At 46.6% G+C, this 27713-nt stretch overlaps 1 protein-coding gene across 1 annotated transcript; it reads left to right on the plus strand.

Moving 5' to 3' along the window:
* Positions 1-886: 886 nt before the first annotated feature.
* eif2b3 (eukaryotic translation initiation factor 2B, subunit 3 gamma) lies at positions 887-27713 on the plus strand. Its single transcript, XM_030363884.1, has 12 exons — positions 887-1183; positions 1523-1678; positions 2852-3009; positions 10051-10210; positions 10780-10891; positions 15872-15961; positions 17718-17854; positions 18253-18443; positions 18820-18882; positions 19274-19422; positions 23267-23370; positions 27402-27713. The coding sequence occupies exons 2-12, from the start codon at positions 1531-1533 to the stop codon at positions 27452-27454; spliced, it is 1365 nt and encodes a 454-aa protein (XP_030219744.1). The 5' UTR covers positions 887-1183; positions 1523-1530; the 3' UTR covers positions 27455-27713.

Here is a 27713-nt window from a genome sequence, read left to right on the forward strand (position 1 = left end):
ACAATGTGTGATTTTGGGAGCAGATAATAAGGGTTTAGGGGAGGCAGTAATTGTGCGTTGTAATTTCAAGGAGATGTTTTTTTCTGTTTGTTTATTTGTGTTAGAAAATGTGAAAATTGCTTACAGTCTGACTTAGCATAACATATTTCTTATGTTTTCCTTAATCCACTATAAATGTAGACTGCCTTGGGAAAAAATAAGTGTGGGGGGGAACATAAAAAGTGGTGAAAGGCACTGGTTTTCATATGGTGACATTTTTTTCCATGCGAAAAACATTATAATTGTTTGATCTTGTATCCACAGACAACCCCCCCCCCCAACCCCCAATGCATTTCCCTCATTTCTTAAATCTTTATCACCATTCCTTACCTATCTCCTCTTTGTATCTTGTTTTCTTTTGTAGCCCATCTCTTCACCACCCAGACTTCTGTCTCAGTGTGCAGTTACTGTGGGGTCCAGAGAGCAGCAGCAGCAGTCATTCAAGCTCATCTCCTGGCCAGAGCAAACAAAGCCAAGACCACATTCTTCAAGTTAGATTTGCTGTAATGTCTCTGCTCTGTGAAACAGGCATTTTTAAACACTACTAAGTACTAAGAAGATGAAATGTAGGGGCAATCAGCATTACATGTTTAACACTGTCTGGAATAAATGTGCAATTTAAACTTAAACTTGAGTAGAAGTATCAATCTACTGTGTTAAAACAAGTTATTATGCTGGTGTTTCTTGTGATTTTGTTTGATTTTTATTATTTATCATTTATGTATGTGCCGCAGCAATACAATGGACACACTAGATAAAAAAATTGCATACAGTAAATAATCCTACCTGGCTGGGCTGATTCTGGGATGACTGCCCGGCGAGTGGAACCTTTGTGGTGTTTGCAGTTTCTCACACGGACGGATTTTACTAGACGGACTGATGTCATCATACATGCTAACTATTAGCTCACTTTACGAATGTAGAATTTAAATATATACAGAATAAACTTACGCATCCATACTTTTAAGGACTGCACCTGGTTTTCCTTCCTATATAAAGCGTTGAAGAATAATCGCCAATTCCATAATAGCGTTTATATACTTTATTATTGAGTTAGTGTGTGCTATTCTGTAAGTGACAGGTACTGCATGTTTCTCGGTCGCTATCGTTGTATTGAGAAGTCATCCCCGAGGCTCACTGTAAGGTAAGTGGACATTCAATCACAATCATGTACATACAGCCATTCCGCAGGCAGTTATCATTGTTGTACATTTCTGCGATTGACGTTGTTTATTGATGCTTCCAAGCATTTACCAAACATCTGAACATATTCCAGTTATTAGGGTTACAGCGAGGCTTGATCAAAGATGATTTAATGTATTTAATTATGTAGAAAAGCTTGACTGGCAATGTGACGAACGTAGTTATAACCCAAACAGAAACTGCCAACATGGTAGGCTAGATAACAACAACAACAACAACAATAACAACCACACACTGTTTGTCTAATCAAAGTCTCCATGTCCGATATGTCCCTCCGCAGGAGACACGATGGAGCTCCAAGCTGTGTTGATGGCAGCTGGTGGGGGTTCTCGTATGATGGATCTGACGTACAACACCCCTAAGCCGATGCTGCCAGTGGGCAACAAGCCTCTCATGTGGTACCCACTGAACCTGCTGGAGAGGGTTGGCTTCGAAGGTGACCGCTCCCTTGCATCGTACTATCTACTACATTCAGGCTGTTGAGAGTTCTTAGATCCGTTGATGCTTGCATACTAAATGCTTGAAACAATTTAGAAGGTAATTAAGAATAGGCTTAACTACAATTTATCTAGTCCTCCGCGTCACCCCTAACCCATTTACCCCCCACACTATTAATCTTTTTATTTTGAATATATAGTATATAGTACAACAGTATATATTTGTAGTATATCCGTTAACACATCATGAGCGACGTTTTGAGGTGCATTTCCTTTTTTATCTCTTGAAGCGCAACATGAAGGGGGCGAGGGGCTCCATAAAATGATCGCTTGTTCAGGCACTTGGTGGATTTTGATATTGTATGGTAGCAAACAACCAACAGAAAAGGTCTAAAAAGTAGGTTTTTGTTGTACATCCCCCATGTGTGGCCAGCATTTTACTACATGCAGCTAAATAGCCTAGTCTTGCAATTAGATTTAACTATGCTTACACAGCAATAGTGAGCATAATGCCCAGGAGGGAAGATTTTTTTTGCAGACAAGCGATTAACAAAATACAGGCCCAGCCAATTTTACCCAGTTTTTGTTTTGTAGATTACACTTTATGAAAGTACACTTTATTTTATATTAAGTACTTTAAAACTGAGTTGCACATAGATCACTAAAGTAAACTCATAGATCACTCAGTCATCTACTTATTCAAGGTTTAGTGTTTATTTTTTTTTTTTTTAATAGTCTTACAGATATTAGACTGGCTTTGTCTTTGAGAATTTGCTTCTCTCAGCTGCTGTTTTGGCTTACTTATTTTTTACTGGCCTCCTACCTTACAGCCCAGTGGCGATTTCCCCTTTTAAATTCTATGTGTTTCAGAGTGTTAGGGATTATAGGCAAATAATGCAATATAAAAACCGAAGATTTCAGTTTTCTTCTCTTTGGCGACACCTATGGCGTTAAGTTGTCGTTGCAAGGGTGGTTTTGGACCACACTTAAGTTCCTAGAGATCCCAGAGAAATTGGCTACTTGGCTCAGGCCGTAGAGTGTGTTGACCTGTAACCAGATGGTTGCTAGTTCAATCGAGTGACAAGGTGACCATGAGCAATAAACCTAACCCTAACTGCTCCCGTCTCCTTGTATGGTTTCTGAAACACACCGATGTTGGATTGTGTTTGCAGAGGTCATCGTGATCACCACCAAGGAGGTGCAGAAGATGATGAGCACGGACCCCAAGATGAAGCTGGAGGTGAAGATGAAGCTGGACGTGGTGTGTATCCCGGAGGACACCGACATGGGAACCGCCGACGCTCTCCGGCACATCCAGCAGAAGATCAAGGTGTGTGTGCTCTCCTCTCCCCCTTCTTATGCGTTTGCAGTGGGGTTGCAATGAACTCAAGTTGTAACAAAATAAGAAACACAATGCACTAGGGTGTTCAAACAACCGTTAGACTTGAGGAATTGGTCTCCCGTCCCAATAATCGAGTGGGAGGAAAGAGGAGCCGAGTTTGAGGCCCGTTGTGGCAATTTGGAGAAAGCAATACAGAGTACTCTGCATCAGGGCAAGCCTGCTCTTCATTTGTTACATGTTACCATTGCCTGGGATGTCCTAAAATCTAAACACGCACGCACGCCTGAATGCAAAGACACATACATACAGACATACACATCCAAGGTCTTATTTGTGTGTTCAGTGCATGAGAAAGTGGTTATTCCGAGTTGCAAATCAAAGATATCCACGGCCATAATTTGGTTAGTTGGAACATCAGGTAAACCTGCCAACGCCAGGGTATGACTAGTTCCAAGCAGCCAAGACAGTTTATTCCGTGGGAACCCTTACCCCTAGCAGTTAAAGAAAGAAACACTTATCGATGCCCACCCAGAATGAACTAATGTGTATTCCCTCACATGGTACATGCCAAAGGTGCTTGCGTTTTCTCTCCCACGCCACACCATGTCAGACATCTCAGTGGCATTGCCCCCCTTTCCTTCTAAACAGAGGAGGTCATGGTTAAGGCCCATAATCACAAGCTGTTTAACCATGGAATCCAGTAACACATATGGTACTTAGGCTGGGGCAGCAGGTGCAGCAGCAGCAGCCCCACCACCACCACGGCCCTGGGCAATCAAGGGGGCCCTGGCACATCAAAGCCCCGCTGAGCACAACCTGTTCCCTGAGCGCCCATCCCCTAAATCCTGGCCCCTGCATATTGCTGCTTTGAAGCCTGGGGATAATGATGGCAAAGATTAGGGTGTTCATATTGCAACCTGAATATCACTTCCTTATAGATGGCAGCAATCTCCTAATGTTGTTTAAAGAAATCAGCAATAATACTTTATACATCACTTACATATTGGCCAAGATCTGTGCTCTCTCTCTCCCCTTGGAAAAGTGGAGTTGATGTTTGACACTTTCGCAAAGCTATTGTTGAAATAACTGTGGTGGCTTTTGAGTCAATATGAAGCATGCGCAGCAAGTTTCCTTATGCTGGAGTACCATATCCCCACGTTTTAATGGTTTGCGTGTGCGAGCGGCATTTAATGACCTCCATGCTACATCTCTCGTACAAAGTAACCGTTCCAGTGCATCTGTCGCATGAAGCCGGCCAATATGTGACAAGGAGAACAGCACTGCTTGAACATGTACAGTCTGGTTCCATTGCATGAATTTGTCTTGCCTGTCTGCAGTACCAAAAGGTCGCTCCCATTCAAAATGTATTGGTTCCTTATGGTCATTTGTCAAGAGGGGATGTCACTGCGAATGCCAGGGACAAGCATCGGTGCGTGCGTGTGCGTTGCCTGCGTATGTTTGGTTATAACTTATTACGCGTGGGCCTGTTGCGGCTTTTAGGGGGGTGCCCGACATGGAAGGAATTGGCAATGTATAGGAGAGACCTTTGTAGTTAGCCGCTTGGAAGCCCCCCTTGAGTGAGACACCACTGTGTACGGTACAATTCTACTGGTTTTTCTGTGTTACAGTTTTTTGGTCGTGAACACGACTGATTATTACGCGTGTTAAGATGTCGTTGAGCCTATTGGAACTCACGATGCATTTTACGAAGAATAAATAAGAAATAAGAAGCTGTGTGGACCTTGGCTGCGAAGGTTACAGTGAGTGGTTAAAGATGCACATCATAGTAATATGGCATTTTAGCACCCTGTTGCTTTTAAAGTAAATCCAGATGTCCCCTGTCAAGACAAGCAGGCTTGACTTTTTTCCTTTTTTGTTTGTATGGTACAAATATAAAAGCTCATGAACAAAACCATAACGTAAGAAAGCCCTAAACATACACACGGACAAATGTGCGGCGAGTCTGGGCACGCTCCCGCCAAGAACGGTCCAATCCCTAATCCTCCTGATCAGGGGGCTAGATTAGAGGAGTAGAGTTACACACACAAACACACTGTAAGGCGATGAGTGAAGGACCCTATCAATGGAGGGCCAAATTCCCCGCATAGAAATTACTCACGCTGTCCATTCGGAGCACCAGTGCCGTCCGCACACATGCTCATCCCTACTCACACAACACTGACGCACACTCATCCCCGCACACAATGTGGCATCCCGTATTGGGGATTTAGCGTGGCTTATCAAACCAAACACTTAAAGTCGGGATTGAAATGAATAGGCAGAGTCACGGGTTTACCTGAAGGAAAGTTTGTCACCGGCACGTTTCGTCCTGTTCAGACTTTTAGCGGCGAGGTCTTTATTGAGATGGATGTTTAAGCTAAGAATCGGTTCTTTCTTATTGAGGTTAACCTATTGAAAGAGAGGCTTTTCTGTGAGCTTTGCACTTTTCCATTGACATTCCATTCGCTTTTCTCGCTTGCGTAAAGCTTTCTGCGCATTACATCCTGGCTTCTTCGGCTCAACCTTATGGAAGTGCATAAGCGCCTTTTTGAGAGTTGCTGAACGAACCGGGAATTCCATTATAACATCCCGGAGCTTCTCACTAGGGCAGACAGTTAAAAGGTTTTAGGACAGGAAGGCCGAGGAAAAATAGTAGATTGCAATGGAAAACTGTGCATGGATCCTGTCCTCCAGGTAACCGTGACATGGGCGAGTTGTGGGGGTTTGGGAGACGGGAAAGGGAGAAAAAAGCCTGTATTCTTGTGGGACACAGGAGACATGGTTGAGTAAGAGTTTACCACCCCCCCCCCCCACCGTCAACATAAACGTGCACACTTCCGTTATCTCCCATGTCACGCTCAGTGTGCCCTCCTCCTCTTGACATGTTGTTCTTAATGGTGATCCGGAGGGTGGGAGCGATGTCATTGGTCAGTGCAGTGATCAAAGGCCCACATTTCTGTGATCGCTCTGTTTTGTTGTTCAAATGCCAACGTTTGCACAGTTCCTCTGGCATTCAAACTTTTTTAGGATTGTTTTTGTAAAGCAAACAATGGCAACATAAGAACGTCAGCTTTGGTTGTGTCTGCTGCCTCAAAAAGAGTTAATTCTGGCAACAATGGTAAATAAATTAAATGGAGATCGATGTCCCTATAATCCAACTGGTTATATGCTGTTTGACTCTACCTTGCTTTGGTTATCATTTTCCCAGCAAATCTTCATTGCTAGGTCGGCCCGCCCAAATTTTGTAAATCTTCTCACGGTGAAGTTTGATGACCATCTCATTTGAACTTGGGTCACTAGCATTTTATACACAGAATGTATTTATTTTCAACATTAGTGGCAATTATCAACTGGTGTTATCTACAATTGGAATGTGGTATTGTAAACTTTAGGATTTGCAGTGTGTGTGTGTGTGTGTGCGCGCATTTTGGTGTGTGTGAGTGAGTTCCTGTATGTGTGGTCCCGAGCGGTCGAGCCACGATCATCACTGTTGAAAGGTTAAAGTGTCTCTATCTCTCCAGCTGACTCCACTCTGCTGTCGCCTAAGTTGTGTGTGTGTGTGTGTGTGTGTGTGTGTGTGTGTGTGTGTGTGTGTGTGTGTGTGTGTGTGTGTGTGTGTGTGTGTGTGTGTGTGTGTGTGTGTGTGTGTGTGTGTGTTCTGTATAATCAGCATGTGATTGTGTGCCTAATGGTTGTGTTTTATACTTGCCATGTAGGGGTACCAACTAAATCTCACACAATTCCCGCTTGTGACTTTGTGTTTAAGTGGAATCGTCCGTAAAAGTGTGTGTGTGTGTGTGTGTGTGTGTGTGTGTGTGTGTGTGTGTGTGTGTGTGTGTGTGTGTGTGTGTGTGTGTGTGTGTGTGTGTGTGTGTGTGTGTGTGTGTGAGAGACGCACACAGACCTTATCTCTCACCCCACGTGTTGACCTGTGTATGTGTGTGTGAGTGAGATAGATGTAACGACAGGAAAGAAGAGGGTTAGGGAGAGGGAGGGAGACGAAAGGTCTAGGACTGCCAGTCTTGGCTCCAGCTGACACCTCCTCCGTCGTTCCAGCGGAGGCTTCCTGTCTCAGCATGGGCCAGACCAAGCTGTGTTACCTCCGGGGCAGCCAGTCACCTCCGTACCCGCCCTGGAGTCCTCCATACCCTCCCAGGAGACCTCCATATACCTGGCCAGGAGAACGTTAAATGCCATTACTTGGACTCGGAGATGATTCCATTGCTCGATCATTATAGTCCCTTATTAATAATTGTAGCGCCATGACACAAGATGGGATGTCGATCTTCCAACCTGTTCAGTTGGAGGTTGCAACATCAATAGCTCAATGCGACAGTCTGGTTCTTTCATTATCATGTTCTTGATTGTGGAGGACACTTGTTGAGTTGTGCGTGTGCATATTGTAATGTTGTGTAGCATTGCCCACTAGGCCTTGAATTCAGAAATGTCTACCAAATGTTGTTCCTTTTTTTCTTTTGTTATTCCCAGCGATGACTGACTGGATTATTTTTCAATTTGTAACTACTTGTATGGGTTAATGTGTTAATTTGGGGGTTATTTGTAATCAGATTTTTATTTGAGCTTTGGAAATTGAATGGAGGGATATTTTAAATCCCTTCAGTCAGTCTTGTAGCTTTTTTTTTCTTCTACCTCATCCGTGACTGGTCCACTTTTTTATTTTTTACAACTCTCTTCCTGTCTACCTTTTCCTTCACTTCCTTCCTTGAGTCTCTCTCTCTCTCTCTCTCTCTCTCTCTCTCTCCCTCTCCCTCTCCCTCTCTCTCTCTCTCTCTCTCTCTCTCTCTCTCTCTCTCTCCATTTTCAATAAAAGCTGCCTTTTACTATCTTTTTCTAGTCTCTGGTCCTGTCTCACCCTCTATCTCTTCAATAAAAGTTGACATCTTTTTCAAGTCCCTCTCTCTCTCTCTCTCTCTCTCTCTCTCTCTCTCTCTCTCTCTCTCTCTCTCTCTCTCTCTCTCTCCAGGAGGGTATATACGGTTGTATATGTCACTGGGGCCACCGGTGCTAATGGTAGGATTAGCATGCATGCTGACAGTGCTTGTCATTGCACCACCAAATGGAGACACAGGCGTGCGTAAACACGGCGAAACTTAACCCGGCCATGGGAGCCGGTTAGTGCGTCTCATGTAAGTGTGGCTCTATTTCTGGGCCGCCATGCGTGTGCTCCCTATCTCGGTGGAACCTGCTCCATGGAATTCCCTTTTGTCCGGTTCCATAGTTTAAATACAAAGGGTGGCTGATGCTCGTTGGATACGATGTCTCTTCGTAAAGGGCGGGGGGGGGGGGGGGGGGGGTTGAATTAATAAAAACCTAAACTACCCCTCATGGATACAACTTGACGCCAGCTTTTTCGATCATGACCCGAGTCATAAGAATTAAAGATGGAGGAGCCTTTTTTTTTAAATTTTCTTACAAAAGACCCTTATGCTCCACGCTACATCATCCATAGGATCTGTTCCACTACGGGGAGCACTGCCTTAACCTAAATGTCCAGTTTAATAACTGGTTACAGAGAGGGGATGGCTACTGTGGATTCCCGAAACGGCATACTGGCCAGTTATCTGTTGTCCATGTGTGTTTTTCCTATACTCTGTCTGGCTCTGTTTATATTGTGTGTGTGTGTGTGTGTGTGTGGGGGGGGGGGGGGATCTGTGTCTGTGTGTGTGTGTGTGTGTGTGTGTGCGCTATAAGAGCCCAGCGTGCCCAGAGTGCAGTATGAAACGGTGTGCTGTCACGGGCTAGCTAGCATTGTCAGTCAGCCGGAGCGGGCCTTGGGGCCTGGCTAGGGGCCGGTAACTGAGGTCCAGCTGTTGAGGGGCCCCACCTCCCATTCCGCAGCTCCCTGCTCCTCTCTTCCCCCCTTTTTTATAATCCCTTATTTTGTTTTTCCTTTTTTGGGCTTTTTCTTATAGTTATTAGGATCTTCTTTTTCCTCCGATTATTGCTTGGCATTGGTGGGCAATTTAGAATCGCAACATAAATCAAAAACTGAGACAAAAGGCAAAATGGTCAAGTTCACCCAGTGGGTATCGGTCAGCGTTTGTGTGTTTGTAAGCATGTTTTTTAGTCTCTGCACCGTCACAAGATCACATCATCAAAGGTTCACATGCTGAATTTCTTCATTGTCAACACGTCTTGCTACCTTTGTCTTTCTCTGTGTCTCTCCCCCAAACTCTGTGCGTTAAAGAGATCCCTTTACTGGTCTGTTTCTGTCGTTGGGGACCACATAAGGCAGGCTCTTTACGCCCTGAGAGGGGTACGTGAAGTCTTGTATACTTGTGAGTTCAGAATGTGCTAATGTGCAAATATTTACGCAAAGCAAAAGCTGTGCTCGCTAAGATAGTTGTCACTGCTCCGGAAAAATGCAGACTGCCTATGCATGTATATGCATAGGCAGTTTTAGACGATAACTCATCTGTGCTCTGTAGAGTGTCCTAGCTTGATTCCCAACTTGTGCATCTTTTCCTGCATGTTCTCTGCCCTAACGAGCTAACCTTACACAGTAGGCTAATAATCTAATCCAATCTACAGGGCAGGACATTCCAAGTACATGGACGCGCAATCATGCACGAGCGAACACAGATGCGCGAGAGCGAGCCATTAGCTAGTTAGCTAGCTCCAGTAGCTACCGCAGGATAACAACAGAAGCTTGCTCCAGGTCACGAGCTTTGAGTACGTGCACGAAGGGGTCGCGCGGGGAGCGGGGGAGGGGGAGTGCAGTACGACCGTTTGATTGACGTACTTACTGTCCAATGCCACTCAGTGGGTCTGGAAATCATTGGCTGGAGTTTTTCGAGCCCTGCCCGTTCCACAGATGATTGACTTGTTTAATTTTCATGTCAGTACTTCTAACTCAGTGGCTGTAAGTGGGTTATGATAAGGATTTCAAGTAATTTAGCAAAAATGGCCAAAAAAGAGAATTCCATACCCAACCTTTAAGAAATGTATGTGGTATCAATCTGATGAAAGGTTTTGCATGCATTTCTCCCCCTCTACGCTGACCTACAGACAGACATCCTGGTGATGAGTTGCGACCTGATCACGGACGCAGCGCTGCACGAGGTGGTGGACCTGTTCCGGGCACACAACGCCACCCTGGCCATGATGATGAGCAAGGCCCACGAGTTCACGGAGACCGTCCCCGGGCAGAAGGGCAAGAAGAAGACCGGTAACTCAGAGTAATCTAAAGAATCTGTTATGGTTCCACGTCGACGCAACGCAAGGGGGGTTTACAAAACCCATTGCGTCCCTGCGGACCCTGCTTGCGTCCAACGCAAGGGCCTCACCGCAAGGGCCTGACCCGAAGCAGAACCAGAACAGGTTCACGACGGCATCGAAGCGTCTGCCTGGTCATTGCGTTGCGTTGACGTGGAACCATAACTGAGCCTTAAGGATAGGGTATATCACAGGATTAGTTAATGTTGTAATCCAAAGGCGTGTGTCTGGTGGCAGCCAAGTCAAAGATGCACTTTTTTAAATTTGGATATCACCTGTTCAATACTTTCGGCTCACAACTCATCAATATTTTTTTGGTGCAGACTTTTAGGCCTTTTTAATTTTTTGATATTTTTTAAGATTCAAAGGACGATTTTTCGATTGCTGTTCCAAGCCTTGTAGTTATGTGTACAACTACAATTTAAACAATTGCATCAAAGCGAGGACTATTGAATACATGGATAATAGTATAATAGTATATAATAAATTAACTTATTTTCCTCCTTTCTGTTTGTTTTCCAGCCGAACAGAGGGACTTTGTGGGGGTAGATGAATCGGGCAAGAGACTGCTTTTTATGGCCAACGAGGCAGATTTGGAGGAGGGGCTATCGATTAGGAAGTCCATCATGAGGAAGTAAGTCGTTTGGGGTGGTATGGAAATAAGAAAATAGTATAGTGGAGTTTTGACATTTAAAATCTAAATATCAAACATTTTCAAAGTAATATGTAATGACTTGGGTAGGGTTGAAAGCAGGTTTTTGTTTTTGTTCAAACATCCTAAAATATAAATTTTACCCACTAAAGCTTTAATCTTTAAGATTTCTAATCTTTTGATCTCAAGACATGCTTGGAGGATTCATCAGTTATAAGGTATAGGTTTGTGACCAAAAACCAGCGAAAGTACGACCTACGCTTTTTCCCATTTGAGGAAGACCTATCGTTATGACTAACAGTTAATAAAAAGTAAAATCCCAAATTGATAATCAAAAATATGGCAATCTCGTTTATGTTTTTGCCCGCCCCCGCTTTACACTGAGTTGGGGCCTAGGGGGTCACTCTGTGGGATTGGACACTGCTCACTCGTATCATGCATTATCCACCAGTCTATACAAGACCTGCTGCTTTGGCTTAACGCTCAGACCACACAGCCCAACACAGAGGTGGCCCGACTGCCTCTAAAAACAACTCCTTTCACCTCTTTCTCTTCCGCCCCCTTGTATCCACGAGAGAGGTTTGTTTTTGAGCTTATGTCTGGTGCGTTGAGGTGGGTGGGTTTCTTCTGCTTGCTAGCCGGGGCCCGTTGGGTCCCAGTTCTTCTCTGACCTTCTGCGCCTATGCTCCGTGATATCTCCGCAGGAGTTCTTCAGATTAGATCTGTTCCCCGCAAAAGGAGCAGAGGTTCTCTGTGAAGGTTACAGTCCTAGGAAATTAAAACAGCCCCAGGATAAAGGTGTGGTGTGGTAAATAATAATTTGATGATAATCTACGTCGTATAAGATAAGTGTTATTGGGATTTAATCAAGGACGGAATAAATGCTTTGTCAGAGATAAAAGATTGGTTGATCACAATTCACAAAAGGATCTTGGATCCTAATGCTACGTAATATAGTTGCGCTACTTATTTTATAAGTTGCTTTAAAGAACACATATCAGTGTTTCAAAGTAATATCAGATGTCTGTTAGTTGGAATACAACTTTTCATGTATTAGACCAGGTTAACAGAAAGATTAACTTTTATTCATCAACCATGGTCTGAATCAACCAAGATATGGTTTCACAGTAAAATATCATGTATGATAGATGATTCCACGGCTTCTCCGTTTTTTTTTTATATTTAATTGTATTCTGTTCCTTGATTGTATTGTTTAACAGTTTGATACAACAATCCCTAATATGTGTGTGTCTGTGTCTGTGTTTGTCTGGTAAAGTAGTGGCATGGTTGGTGTGTGTATGTGTAAGCAAGCTTGAGTCTGAGGTTGTGAGGTAATGTTAGTTTCTTACCTTGTGTGTGTCCAAGCGTGTGTTTGTGTGTGCGTGTGTTTGAGCGTGTGTGGGGGAGAGCTAGGTGTTTTGGGAGCTCGTAAATACTTCATGGAGCCAGAGCCACTGTAAATTCTGGCCAATAAGAAATGGGTTAGAGCAGCTGCTCGCCTGGTTCTCACATTGGCACACACACACATACACACACAAACACACACACACACACATACACACATACACACACACACACACATCTACCTAGGCCTGCATGCATATACCAATGCGTATATACACACACACACACACACACACACACACACACACACACACACACACACACACACACACACACACACACACACACACACACTAAAACATCAGGAAGCAAGTACTGGACTGGCCACTCAAACAGCCGAATTAGGCCTCACACAGGGAAATCGCTGGTGCAGACCTACTCTAAAACAAGGAGGAAATTAATAGAGGAAAAACACTCAGGCGCATACACCCGCTCACACATTGTCACAGTGTTATGGCAACATGTTGAGCTCACAGTTAAACATTCAGCGCTAACAGTGACTTATAGCCCATAGGCCGCCTCTGGCTTGCTCCTAGATGCATGGAGCCACAGCGGTGCCGCAGCCCAGGACTTCCTAGTTGATAAGGTCAGGATTCTGAACTTACGAGCGTGCAGTGTTTACCATTCATATCCATGTATAGAGTGTTTACGTATAGACTCATGCTCCCGTGATGACCACACATGTGCATACCTAACCGGACATTTGAATACATAATAATTTTAATTACGTTTATGAAGGCGCCTAGCCTGTTCTATTTTCACAAATATAATTATTCATTTTGCTTGCTTTCTTCTCTTGGCCTTCTCTTGGTGTTTGTTATCTTTTTTAATCTGTTGTTGGTCTTAAAAGTAGATTAGTTTTTTTCAGTCTTGTCTTTGGTAATTTACATCTATTCATATTCTACCCTTTTGCCTACCCGATTCACCTTGGACATCGTCCATCCCTCCATCAATATCATGTCTAAGCCAATGACAATACCTCTCACTGCCCGGTTATTTATAAAAATGCTGGTTTCTTATATACACAGCCTCTTTCCCTCGCCACTTCCTCACCGTCCAGGTGTCGTGACGTCAGAAATATGCCCTGCATGTCAGGGGAACCAATGAAACGACGGCAACAACAACCCCCTACCAGCTCACCGACGTAGCGAGAGAATACGACTCATAAAACCACTCCGAAAAACCATCCTCACGCTGTCTGCTGCTTCTCCCGATCCCCTCCCAAAATAGTCCCGGCCCCATATAAGTTGTTGTGCGGTGTACTTCTGATTTCGTCTGTCTGTTGTGTGAGTCTGTTGTTTGAGGCGGTGTCCATTTGGACAGACTCCTACTCAATGCGTGCCTGCCCCGGGAATAGCAGCGCCAGGGAAAGGAAGTCGAGTCGGTCGGTGACCACGTGGAACGATTACACCGTTAATGTTGACCGGCGTAACGAACGTGAGATCCAATAGACACTAAAGGCTCAGGGTCGTTCTCTCCGGCTCTGTTGCGTTACTGTTTTTGTGATTTTATTTGTGCTTTTCCACATCGTGTAACCAAAGCACGGTATCTAGAAGTTGGATTGCGGTTGCCAAAGATATATTAACTCGCTGTTAATTAGCCGTATTAGCAAGTTAAGTATTAGTTAGAGCGGCCGAAAAAACAAAGGGAATATTTCCCCCTATTTTACTGTCGGGAGTAATGACATACCATGGCTAACAAGTCACCTTAATTCGGCCTTGTTTGTGTGTGTGTGCAGTGAAAGCCATTATGTTAATGATAGCATTTGCAGTCACCCTGGTATGTTTGAGTCATAGTCTGCTGTTTGCTCTTAGTTGTAATTAAAATACATTTGTGTGCGTGTGTGCACGCTTGTGTTCTCTCCAACCACTGTGGACCTCATTAGTCGTTCTCGGAGTAAGTTAATAACTCTGCGGTTCAGGTTATCTGTAGCCTGAGGCTGTGCTTCAGAGCCCCTCTTCCCTCATCAATCCATACACTGTGTACAGCCGCCACACAGCCCACCGCGCTGTCACAGGAACGTGATAGGGCTGCAGGTCCAGACATCTTCTGCCATTTCAGTTGTTCACTTGCTAGTCTTGTTTACATTTTCCTCTGCTGCCGCAAAGCTATCGATGAGGAAACAACGGCGTGTGGCTAGCATTTGTTTCTTCTTGTAATCCTTTTGAACTGCTTATTGCAAACCACTTGAATTGACATTGTGGGCTGAACAATGATTGATTGACGACAAAGTTGTATTGTATCAGTTATTAACAAGTTGGGTCCCTGGGGCCATTTTTAATGAAGGATATCCAATTTGCGATTTAAACTCGGATGGTCGTGCTTGTTGCAAATGTGCAGATCAATCCTCGCCCGTCCTAATCTACTGCTCCGTACTGCACCTGTGCACACTCTCACGGAGATGCACCGAGACACACCGACGCCACTGTTTACGTATACGTCTACACAGATCCACAGACAGACCAAACATACCCCCCCCCCCCCCCTCTCCCCACTCCCTCCCTCTCCAATCCCAGCGTTCCCCGCTAGATAGCACAGTCTCCTGCACCCGTGGTCCCCAAACAATGATGTCACACACTCGCATGGGTGTTCCTGGCAGATTGTTTTCTCAGCCGTCTATATACACACACTGACATGTGCACACACAGTTAAGTCAGTATGTCACGGTTGGACCCGTTGCACCGGGAAGCACATAGGGACCACACCCAGAGAGAGATTTGGGAAAAAACTGAATGTTGAGCACTTCAACATGATGACACTTTATACAATAACAATTGTCCAAATATATATGTGATAAGAACGCAATAGGAACTAAAATGATCATACCTTTGTGCAGTTTTGTATTGATATTTTTTTTTTTAGATGCAAACAAAACCTCAAATATCCGTACTCATACTGAAGCTTAGTGTCTTTACATGTGTGGCAGCACAGAGTGGAGGAGGGCGAGGTGGGTGGAAAGCCGTGAAGGACTCGTTGTAAGCTCTATGTTAGCTGTCGCTTCATAAATGTCACATGGACATAAAAAGAAAATACCTGACATGGTCTTGGATTTTTAAGTGTGTGTGTGTGTGTGTGTTCCTGAACTGAGGGCCCACATAAAGCAGTCTTGTTGGCGATGCCTTGGCATTAGCACCGCAGGTGAACTGGGCAGGCTGACGGGGGACACAAGACAGATGGGTCATTTGGTCCTGTTCCTGGGTTTTATGCCGGGCTCCTGGTCTATATTAAACGGCAGCAGTAAAATACATCAGGGGGGAGGGAGGGAGGGGGGGGGGGGGGGGGGGGGAGGAAGGCAGGAAGTGTGCAGCAAACCCGAAACAGTGAGCGATAAAATGAAGCGAAAACAAAAGAAATACACAAAAAGACTGTTTTCAGACTGACACGCATTGTATTGGGATTTATTTTTCTTCTGCAAATATGTAATTACAGAGCATATGTGTCAGCGCATATCTGTTGATGCGTGTGGGTTTCTGCCTATAGTATATTTTTATTAACATTTGTGATTTTTAACATTTTCTCCCTCTCCCTCCCCCTCCCCCTCCCTCCGTGCATCACCAGACATCCCCGGATGCACATTAAGACCGGCCTGGTGGACGCCCATCTCTACTGTCTGAAGAAGTCGGTTGTGGACTTCCTGGCTGAGAACAAGTAGGGATGATCCATACTCTGAAGTTCTGCTCCCATGCTGTAATAAGCTCTCAGAAACAACCATCGGTACACAAGGGCATACATGTTGAAATGTACAAAAACAAACAAGCATAGGGTATAAAAGGTTGACAAACAAAAACGCATATAGACACACATACACACACACACACACACACTGGGGTAGGTACGGGTCGGTGTGGCTGTGTTAAACGGTTGTGTAGGGCGTGTCCGCTCCTGAAAAGGTCCTGTTTGAGGGTGTTTGGGAGAGAGGTGATGATTAGTTTTACTACTTGCCACTGAAGCAGGTTGTTAGGCCTTTAGCCTCCAAGGTGGGCTGACGTCACTGGAAGTCTCTGGTCAGGCGTGGGGGCTGTACTCCCACGGGTCTCTGTTCTTGTTTTGCGATTCCGATGTAGAGGGCTTGAGAGATCCTACAGAGTTACCGAAGATATGGAGTCCACAGGGAAGTTCACTATGATCCTCCCTGACGTTGCTCAATCTTTTTATGTACGCAAAAATAAAAGGATAATTAATTTTTTTCCTGTTTGCCTGAGCATGCTGGCCAATTTGTTGGCCCTTTAAAATCAATTTTTTAAACTCTAGTGTTATGTGTAATGCATTTAAATTGAGCTTGATTCAGGACCTCTACATGGACCAGTATTACTCAAAGCTTAAGATTGAAAACAACTCAAGGTCTAGAAAACAACTTTTCTAGACCTTGAATCCCATGGGCTAAGATGTTTCTATTGATAATCTGATACATTTTTGAGACTTCATTAAGGGCATTGTTTGACATTTTTTACTTTTTATGAAGTATTTTCTTATACCCATCCATCTCTCTCTTTCTCTCCCATCATCTAGCTGACTCACTTTCCCTGGAAAGGGTAACTGTTGTTGCTCGACCCTCATTCAGATGGAAATTTTAATCTCTTAGAGAGAGTAAGAAGAGTACATGGGGGGGTGTAGAGGGAGATACTTAGAGTAGGGAGAGAGAGAGGGGGAAAATAGTTAATTCCAGGAGGGAGACTAAAAACACATGATTCAGCGTTATTTCCTCCAATAAACTGCAGTGGAGCCGACTACGGAGTAATTTTATTGATGCATTAAACTAAATATAGCTAAAGTTACACTGCTTGGTGTAAAATTGTATTTTATGTCAGGTCTTGTTTTTTGACTACTTCTTTATGCCTTGTACACTTGACGCAATAATGTCAAGTATACTTGCGCCTGAGCTCAGTTCGGGTTTGAAAGGACTAAACAGACGCGCATTCAGATGCAGCATAGCAGCCTCCTAAACCAATAGAAATGACATGGTAGATGAGAAACTCCCGGAAACCATAAGATGATGCCTTCTCTTTCCATGAAGGCTAGTTGTACAGAAATAATACACCATTAACGGCTGCACACACACAATTAAAGACTAGCATAGCAATTCTGGATAGAAATAAAGCAGTCCCAATTTCATAAATATTACCTTATTCCTCTTGGGTTATAAAAAGGCTTGATGATGGGTCAGCTCTTGGCTCAACCCAGCGATGGGCGAACCATGTAGGGCAGAATGACCTGCAGCGACCCGGGTTCGATTCCCTACCTGCGGTCGCTTGAGACATGCCATTCCCTCTCTCTTCCTCAAACAGCTTTCCTGTGTCTCTTCCCTCTCCTGTCCATGAAGGCATAATGCTCATGCATTTACACTTGTTTTTACTTCAAAACGTATAGTGTTACACTGTTGTGCGTTGTGTTCGACCCCCCTCAGGTCGATCTCGTCCATCCGCGGCGAGCTGGTGCCCTACCTGGTGCGTAAACAGTTCTCCAAAGCCGCCAACAGCCAAACGACTAAAGACGAGGCAGACGAACAGAGCCAGAAACAAAAAGACGGCAACGTCAACCTTGGTGGGTAACGCACCAGATCCCCCCAACCCCATACCCCCATCACCCCCCCCCCCCCAGAGGTCAACCTGGGTGGGTAACTCACCGGACCCCTCCCCACTCCAATACCCCCCCAGACCTCCATAAGCACGAAGTGAAGGGTGAAAAAAAATCACAAACTTATAGGTTAACGTCATCGATTGCACTCTAGTGAGCAGCTCTAATAACACACAGACACACACACACACACACACACACACACACACACACACACACACACACACACACACACACACACACACACACACACACACACACACACACACACACACACACACACAGACTTCTTTTAGGGCTGCCTTGTTGCCATGGCAACCGGTATACGCATACAAGGGAAAAAAAAACCTCTCTTATCTCCCCAGATCTGCACATTCTGTCGCGGGACGAGCCGTTGCTGCAGCTGGCCCAGGCCTACTCCTGCTGGAACGACCACCGCGGCGACATGAGCGACGCCTACCACGGCGGGACGCTACGCTGCTACGTGCACATCATGGAGCAGGGCCTGTGCTACCGCGTCAACACGCTGGCCGCCTACATAGAAGCCAACCGGCTGGTGAGGCACACGCTCTGTTTGGGGCCCTCTGGCGTTTGTGGATTTGTGTCCTTTGTTATGCGTGTGCATTTCTGTGTGTTTATAGTACTGTTTTATTTTTTTTCTTATTTCACCCGTTTTTTTTCGTTACTTTGTTGCCCTTCACTATTTTTCCTCTTTTTCTTTTTCTTTTTTTTGTTCGTCCTTCCCGTCCTCCCCGTATTTGCTCCATGATTTGTTTTGGTTCTTTGTGTATTGTTGGTCTGGCCCGGAGGAATTCCGTCCTCCTCCTCTGATTGCCTCCTCCGTGAAAGCAACCACGACCGCCGTCGCCGCTATCGAGTATTTATGTACTCACGTCTCCGTGCCCCCTTCTCCTCTCTCCTCTCCACAACAGGCCCCCAAGCTGTTTGAGGAGCCTGCGGTCCACCCTTCTGCCGTCGTCTCCGAGAGGTGTCTGGTGAGCACAATGTTCTCGACGCGGCTCCACGCCTCCCAGGAACATCAAAGTCTCCTGATATCATCCTACCCTGCGGCGGCCAAGTTCCCCGCTTTTGGCGTCCTCGTGTGTTTATATATTTCGACACCAGATTAAGAATATCTTTCCGAGCAGACACTTCAATTTTGCCGGCGGTTAATCTCGGGAGATATTTAAATGGCATTGAATAATGTAGTGTATCCAATCATAATGTTAACATGTGGTCACTAATTTGCAGAGAGGTATTTATTATGAAGCATTATTTATCCTGCGTTGTTTGAAGTGCTGCCACTTGATTTCTAATTAGTTTCATGAACCCAACCGCTCACTGTGTGTCTGTGTGTCTGTGTGTGTGTGTGTGTGTGTCCCCTAGATCGGGTCGGACAGCATCATCGGGGCAGGGGGCCAGATAGCAGAGAAGACCTCCATAAAGAGGTCCACCATCGGCAACTCTGTCACTGTGAAGGAGAAAGTTAAAGTCACCAACTCCATCGTCATGCACGGTGTCACCATAGAAGAAGGGTGAGACACACACATATGTATGTTCACACACATGTCCACACACACGTTTCCCCTATATTGTAGCAAACTGGGGACCTAGGTAGCACACTTCGGGGCCAGGAAAGGACGATGTGTGTGAATGCTAGCAGACGATGCTAGCAGTGACACTAAATGGCTCTCTCCGCTAAGCCGTCTTGTGCTAACCAAGTTGCCATTTAGCCAGCTTCTTTAATCTCCTGTAATTCTCTTATTATCTCAGTCTAGCTCCTGGTGTAAAAACAGCTAAGACGCTGCACATGCTTTAAAAAAGCCTTCCTTGGTTTCTTATTCACTTGACAAAATTGGGTTTTTAAGTGATTTTCAGGAAATGTCCTAAAACTATAAGGATAATTGTAGAATCGTATTTGACGTCCCAATGTCGAATCTCAGGAAATCAGTCAAATTACACATCGGGTTAAACTGAAATTGTTGAACAATTTTCAAAATCAACAGTAGTGTCCAAGCTTGTCTAAACACAAACCTCAGTTCAATAGATCTTTAGTGTTTTGGAGACGCGAGCTGGGTGCTCAACATGCCCCATGGCAGACAGTGGGAACGTCTTGTACTTGCACCAGTTTGCATCAGAGGGTGTTACCCACTCAATAAGCCCTGGTTGCCTGCTTTATTCATGACTGGGCCACTTGGTTACAGTCCATCACAATATTATCTTGTTCCAAAATGTTGGCAGTTCCTGTCAATGAGCGGGATTTGTTAGTCATCAGCCAGCAAACATCGCACCATTGTTTGTTTTGTCTTCTTTTGAATATGTTCACAAGACGACAACGAGCGGCCGTTTTATTTACGCGTTGTCACCTGGGAACCTTATAGATACAACCTGCACAGATCTCTTAAAAATAAGTATTGAACCCTTTGTGTTAACAAATGTGTGTTTTGCAATCTAGAAATAACCTAGGTCAGAGGTGGGCATGAAAGTTGTGTTTCGGGAAAATCATTTTATTTTTTTTTGCTATAAGGTGCAGGCCAGAGCATAAACAGAGGCAGAAATCCATTGAATGTTTTTAATTATGTTTTCAATTTTCACTCGTTCACATAGTGTTTTGGGAAGAATGGCAAAACATCTCATTACCCCTTTTTCTCTAAATTGGGGTCGTACTTCGGTAACAGAGATACAATGGCATAGCTCACTATGTCGACGATCAAGTAATACAGAATTCCAAGGTTAAAAAAAAAAAAAAACGGTCCCGTTTTTGGGTTTTGCGACATTTGTCCCGTCAGACATTACTGACTGGCGTTTTTGGGTCGCTCGAAATCGTTTAAATTGCTACGAAAAAATTGTGTGTGTGAGTAATGTGTGTGTGCTTGATGAGTTCAAGTAGGCGGGACATCAGAGTGGGGTGGAGGTGGTGGGAGGGGGGGAGGGGGTCGTGTTTCCTGTGTTACGCGGGGTCAAACGCAGAACGTCAGGTTGACAATGCACCTATTGGTGTGTAACCAGCCAGTTGACTGACCCCAAACAAACACACGGCTGGTGAATAACACACGTAACATCCAAGACCTTCATTAAACAGCCATGTCGTTTTGCACCACTCGCGTCCGTCGGGATGTCCCAACGGAGGGACCACAGCGCTCTGAAACACACGAAGCCCTCTTTTTACTTGCCTTCTCTCTCCCTCCTTCTTATGTCCTCACACAGATGAAAAAAAGAAAAGAAAGAATTGCCATTTCTTTTAGTGCTAGCTAGCATGCACCGGGGGGTTGCATGCTAGCTAGCACTAAAAGAAATGCCAATTCTTTCTTTTCTTTTTAAGAAGGAGGGAGAGAGAAGGCAAGTAAAGAGGCAGTATGAGGAGGATTAGTGGGCCCGGCCATGTCGACGAGACCCCTTGCATTTCTGGCCCTCATTGTTTGGGGCTGACCATGTCTTGTTGACAAAGCGCTGCATGTTGGAGGGGGGGGGGGGGGGAGAGAGGGGGGGCGAGGTGGATGGGGGGGGAGAGAGAGAGGGGGGGCGAGGTGGATGGGGTCAACCTAGAGAGGAGATTGGGGGGTTGGAGGTCTGTGTGTGCGCGGGTGGGGGTCATGGCAAGCAGGAGCCCTGGTGTTGGTAATTAGTGGTATTTCAGTACTAAGGCCTCTTTGGTGGTCTCTCTCTCTCTCGCTCTCTCTCTCTCTCTCTCTCTCTCTCTCTCTTTCTCTCTCTGTCTGTCTCTCTCTCTCTCTCTCACTCCTCCTCTCTCTCTCTCTCTCGCTCTCTCTCTCTCTCTCTCTCTCTTTCTCTCTCTGTCTGTCTCTCTCTCTCTCTCTCGCTCCTTCTCTCTCTCTCTCTCTCTCTCTCTCTCTCTCTCTCGCTCTCTCTCTCGCTCCTTCTCTTTCTCTCTCGCCCCCCCTCCCTTTTTTCCAATGTTTGAAAACTCCTAACCCTTGTAATCTCCACCAACTAACAGCATTACCTACCGCTCTCTCTCTCTCCGGCTCGGCCTCTCTCTTGCCTCCCCCTCTATAATTCTGTTGCACACAGGCAGACCTTCTCTCTCTCCCCTTCTCTGCCTCTGGCGGTCTCCCCCCCTCTCCCCCCCTCCTTCCCAGCCTAACCACCTGAAGAGAATAAGCCAATACAAACCTGTGTGTGAGGTGTGTGAGGGGGGCCAAGTGTGTGTGCGTCACAACCTCGGCGAGACAGACATGTGTTCTCCTCTGACACACACGCGTACACACACGTACACACACACATGCACAACCACACACATACACATACAACCACACACACACACACACACACACACACACACACACACACACACACACAAGTAAACACACACAACCACACCCACACACACACACACACACGCACACACACACAGCGCTAGCTCCTGGGCTGACCCACACCAGGCACACTGGACTGTCTATGTCTCCTATCCAAGAATGTTATGGTTGTGGCTTGGCTGTCCCGGGCCAAGCCTGCCCAGGTGGGAGCCTAACACAGGGTGGGTGCCATCTAATACACACACACACACACACAGATCACACACAGATCACACACAGGCACATGTACACACACACACACACACACACACACACACACACACACACACACACACACACACACACACACACACACACACACACACACACACACAGAAAGACAGGGATAAACTGGTGTAAGCACACACTGTGGCTAAATGGCATCCTTACAGATGTGCACAGTATCACTGACATACATACACCCACATAGGGGCATACTCATATGCACACACACACACACACGCACACGCACACGTGCGCGCGCACACACAGGCATATCCAGGGGCTCAAACCCGAGTTGCTACCGTTGCATCAGCCTGCCGGTCCGATATCAGGCTGTCAACAGGGACGGTTGATGTGGAAGTCCGTTCGTGTCCAAACGGCTCGCGCTTTGGATCGGGCTGACCAGATGGGAGTCTGTGGACGGGGGGAACCCCGATGAATGTCCCCACTGTCCGCGTGCCCTGGAGCAAGGCATCCAGAACCCCAGCTGCTGCTCCAGCGGCCAACAGACCCAAAGGCTGTGTATACAGTGGTGGGCTCCCAGGTGCAAGCGCTCATAACTGGTTCACACAGGCCGCGTGTGTGTGTGTGTTGTGTGTGTGTGTGTGTTGCCGGTGGTGTTTCCTACAACCGCCTGCACATGTACCGCATGACAGGTCTGTTCTGGGTTGTCTTTTTAAACAGCCGGGTCCGTCTGAGGCGGATTCACTCGTCACACAAACACTCAAACGCACACAACATGTGTCTTTTGTTTCCCGTTATGAAAAAAAACTGCTTTGTCTATGTTCAGTCAAGGTTGTGTTGACGTGTGTGTGTGTGTGTGTGTGTGTGTGTGTTCCAGGTGTAACATCCAGGGCAGTGTGATCTGCAGTAACGCCGTCGTCGGCCGTGGAGCGGATCTCAAGTACTGTCTGGTGGGCAACGGTCAGCGGATAGAGCCGGAAGGTAAAACACACGCTGAAACACACAAACACGCGCCGTTTAATCTGTTCAGCAGGAGCTAAACTTAAATCATGAAGCACTAACACTGAATGGCTTTCTGACATAAAACTGTGTAGATGATGAATGGAAAAGATCTATTTTCCAGTAAGTTCAAAGTTAAGTGTAGTTTAGTGCAAAGTTAAGTGTAGTTTAGTGCAGGTTCAGTGCAGTAACATTAGTTGGTTTAGTTCAGTGTCAGTACAGACTACAGAGTTATTGCGGGTTTAGTTCAGTTAGTACTGAGTAAGTACAGAGTTAGTGCGGGTTTAGTTCAGTGTCAGTACAGACTACAGAGTTATTGCGGGTTTAGTTCAGTTAGTACTGAGTAAGTACAGAGTTAGTGCGTGTTTAGTTCAGTTAGTACTGAGTCAGTACAGAGTTAGTGCAGTGTGTACAGAGCGAGTACAGAGCGAGCAGCCCTGTCGGTCCGTCCGCCTGGGTCTGGCCCCGTGACAAGTTGTCTGCAGAGGTGTGCTGCCAACAGAACTTCAGGTGGATCCGTCTATGCTTCTCCTCACATCTCACTCCAGAGTACGTCTGTGTGTGTGCGTGTGTGTGTGCGTGTGAGCATCTATAAAGTGTGTGTGACAGAGAGCTGGAGGTGGGGGGTGAGTATGCCCATGTGTGGCTGGAAGCCGCTCCTGTTGAATCGCGGGTGGTCTAGTTCTGGCCCTGCTCTGTAACCTCTCCATCACAGCAACACACACACACGCACACGCACAAACACACACACACACACACGCACAACCAGAGCACAGTCTAATTGAGGGAACAACAGAGCAGTCCAAGTATCAACAGGAAGAAGAAGGAGGGGTGGGGGGTGTAACGCAGGCCAAAAGCGAAATCTATCTCGGAGTCTTTTGGAACGTGAGGCCGACTCGTGAGCATTCATCTTGGACGGCCTCCTCTCTTTTGTCCGCTCGCCTTTCCAGGGAAACGATAATGCGTACTGGGTGTTTGCCCTGGGTGCTCAGGGTTTTATTGTACGATATGGTGGAGGTAATATGGAGTCAGTCAGTCCCACCGTCCAGGGGGTCTGGCTCTCCCTCTACAACTCCTGCATTCAGCGGGATCAGACGGCAATTGGTTGCAATGCAAACAACGCGGTTATGCAACGAACATCCCGATGCAATATTGATCCACTTACATGTGTGTAGAAGAATGTGTGTTTGTGTGTGTCAGTATGTATCTGTGTGTGTGTCTGTAGTATGTGTGTGTGTCTGTGTGGGTGTGTGCTTGCTTGTGGTAGTATATATGTGCTTGTGGAAGTGTGTGTGTGTGTGTGTCAGTATTTATCTGTGTGTGTGTCTATAGTACGTGTGTGTGTCTGTGTGTGTGTGTGTGTGTGCTTGTGGTAGTATATATGTGCTTGTGGAAGTATGTATTTGTGTGTGTGTGTAGTTTGCGTGTGCGCGCGTGTACGACTACAATAATAGTGACTAGTGTTCTCCAGTATGTCCGTTCCCCTGTCTTCTCTCGTCACCCCTGCTAGCCCGCTGACCGGAGGCTGCTAAAGGCATTACACACCCACTACTCCTCAAGCTGTTGGAAGGGAGACCACCCTGACAGCTAGCCACACACACACACACACACACACACACGCACTCGCACACTCGTACACACTCACACTCACACACTCACACAGCCGCACGTGCACTCGCCTGGGCTCTGCCTGTCAGGTGTTGATATTTAAAAGATACAGACTGCTCCTCTGGGCGCTTCGACAAATACACAGGCAGGGCAACGGTGCAGCGCCCCGTACACAAGAAACGCACATACTAGAGACACGCAGACGCACACATGACCCGTCCGTGGCCCTGGGGGGACCCGCAGCACATATATATAAATAATATAATTATATAATCATAATTATATTAGCATTGAATAGATTTTTTTCTGTCAGTGAGATGGACATGTTTTTATTGTTATCTTTAATACAAAGAGAACTCCCGTCTGCCATTGCCCTCTCATAGTTACCTTGGCTTTGTTTAACTCTAGGACCAGTGATAATAATATAATTCTGACGTAATAGTGTCACGCTATGTCACTTCTCCCCTTGAACTTGATCTAACTTTGCGTCTGGAGAGTTAACCCGAGAGGGATTTGCCTCCGACATGTGCATATGATATGCAATGATGTCAGCAAGTTCGGCCTTCGCTTCCGCTGAGACTCACACTTTGGTCCGCAGTGAAGCCTTTTAGATTCCACAAGGGTGTTTGCATCGCAGCCGGACTACAACCTAAAGGATCTTTCAGTCAGGGTGTACGCCACTGTGGCTCACCGGGTGGAGCGCGCGAAACTAGGGCTTAGTCCTCCTGGTCGCAGCGACCCGGGTTCGAGGCCTGCCCGTTGTCCAGCACGTCCTCCCCTCTCTCTCCCGTACCTTCCTGTCTACCTCACTCTATCACGCTCAAAATAGGATGCATCTAGGGTGACCAGATCCCAATTCACCAGATGTGGGACAAAGACTACGTTTGTGTGGGACAATGTGGGCAGGCCCAGTTTTACGTGAAATTACACCTTAGGCGAGACCTCCGAGCGCGCGGGGGGGGGGGGGGGGGGGGTGTTGATTGACATGATCATAGCCCGCCCACTGCTGTCTCGTCACACAGATATTTGCTATATGCCAGATTATAAAACACGCATTTCAAAAATCGAGTCTGACTGTCTATAACAATGCGGGACAACGTCTCGATTTGCGGGACGTGTACAAAGTAATGGAAATGCGTGACTGTCCCGCACAAAGCGGGACATCTGGTCAACCTAGATGCATCCTACTCTATAGATGGTGTCTGCCCTAGGCTCATACAGGACTCTACAGGGAGGGGGTCAGGACCCAAGGCGCAGTGCTCGGGTGGATGTTGGGGCAGGATGTCCTGAGGCTGGAGTAACCACATGAGGCGACCACACCAGTCTTGGACTGCCCTCCCCCCCTCTGATCACCGGCGCTTCTGGTCACCTGCAGGCCTTTCCGCGTCTCCCCTTCCCCCTCCAAACCCAACCACCCCCACGCTGCCTTCTCATGACCACCGAGCGCGCACACACACGGACACATGCACGCACACAGATACACACAGGCACTCACGGACACATGGACGCATCACAAACACGGACACACACACACACACACACACACACACACACAGGGACACGCACGCACACACACACACACACACACACACACACACACACACACACACACACACACACACACACACACACACAGGGACACGCACGCACAGGGTCAACCCGACCCCACCAGTGCTCACCATGTCTTCATTCCCCCTCTCTTGTCCTCTCTCTCTCCCTCTACTTTTTATTCTCCTCTCCTCCCTTTCCTGTTCCCCCCCTCCGTCCCTCCGTCCCACGCTCCATTTCTCTCCCTCCAAACGACACGGGGGCACGGACCGCTTCTCCTCCGCTGCAGATTCCTTCACACCAACCCCGAAAAAAAAGCCGTCTGTACGGACGGAACATTAATGCGTTCCACATCGGTTTGCCTTGGATCAACATGTCCGCTTTGGGTGGGTGGGGGGGAGGGAGGAAGGGAGGGGGGAGGGTACATACAACAGGAGTCTTCTCCCCTCTCGGTAAAAGGGATTGAGAAAGTTAAAGGCGAGAGAAAACGTGGATCGGAGAGACGGTTCTGATTTCATGACGTTTTTATGAACATTTGATGTGTGCTGGTTGGTGGTGGGTATGGTCGGATGAGGAACGGATCAGGGGAAGTTAGGTTAGTTGCAAGAGTTCGGTGTTTCATCCGTAAGATTTGATCCATCATATTAAGGGCTCGACCGTTGGGCAGGTAGTATCTTTAGGAACGGGGGGTCTGTCGTAGTCTCCCTCGTGTCGGTCACCGCACATCTACCTCAACGCATTTGTGTCTTTTTTTGCTTGAAGCAAATAAACTTTTCAAATGTGTTGGAAGCGTGTGCCACGTTGTACTGTCTGCTCTCTGTCTGACGCCCCTCTCCTCTCTCCGTCGGCCCCGGCAGCCGAAAGGACCAACGAGGTGATCGTCGGGAGCGACCAGCTGATGGAGATCTAGCACCCCAGGGTGGGCCCCGGACGCTGCCGCCGCCGCCGCCGCCGCCGCCGCCGCCGCCGCCGCCGCCGTCACGCCTCCCAGCGCGCAGACCGACCCGCACCGAGGGGGGAGAACCAAAACCAGAGAACAATTCAACCCACCAATCACGAGCCGGCGTTTTGTCCCTCCCGACAGAGCCGTGCTGCTCTTCATAGGCCTATTTTTTTGTACATCCTGTCAAAATAAAATAAAATAAAAGCAAGTTCTATTTAACCCGACA

The sequence above is a fragment of the Gadus morhua genome, chromosome 8 (genome assembly GCF_902167405.1).
Source record: "Gadus morhua chromosome 8, gadMor3.0, whole genome shotgun sequence".
NCBI classification, from domain to species: domain Eukaryota; kingdom Metazoa; phylum Chordata; class Actinopteri; order Gadiformes; family Gadidae; genus Gadus; species Gadus morhua.

Bases quoted from the DNA above. Each gene is read 5' to 3' on its own strand.
- eif2b3 (XM_030363884.1), top strand. From the start codon at position 1,531: ATGGAGCTCCAAGCTGTGTTGATGGCAGCTGGTGGGGGTTCTCGTATG. The intron at 10,211-10,779 runs GTAACTCAGAGT...TTTGTTTTCCAG, and splicing joins GAAGGGCAAGAAGAAGACCG to CCGAACAGAGGGACTTTGTG. The intron at 18,444-18,819 runs GTGAGGCACACG...TCTCCACAACAG, and splicing joins ACATAGAAGCCAACCGGCTG to GCCCCCAAGCTGTTTGAGGA.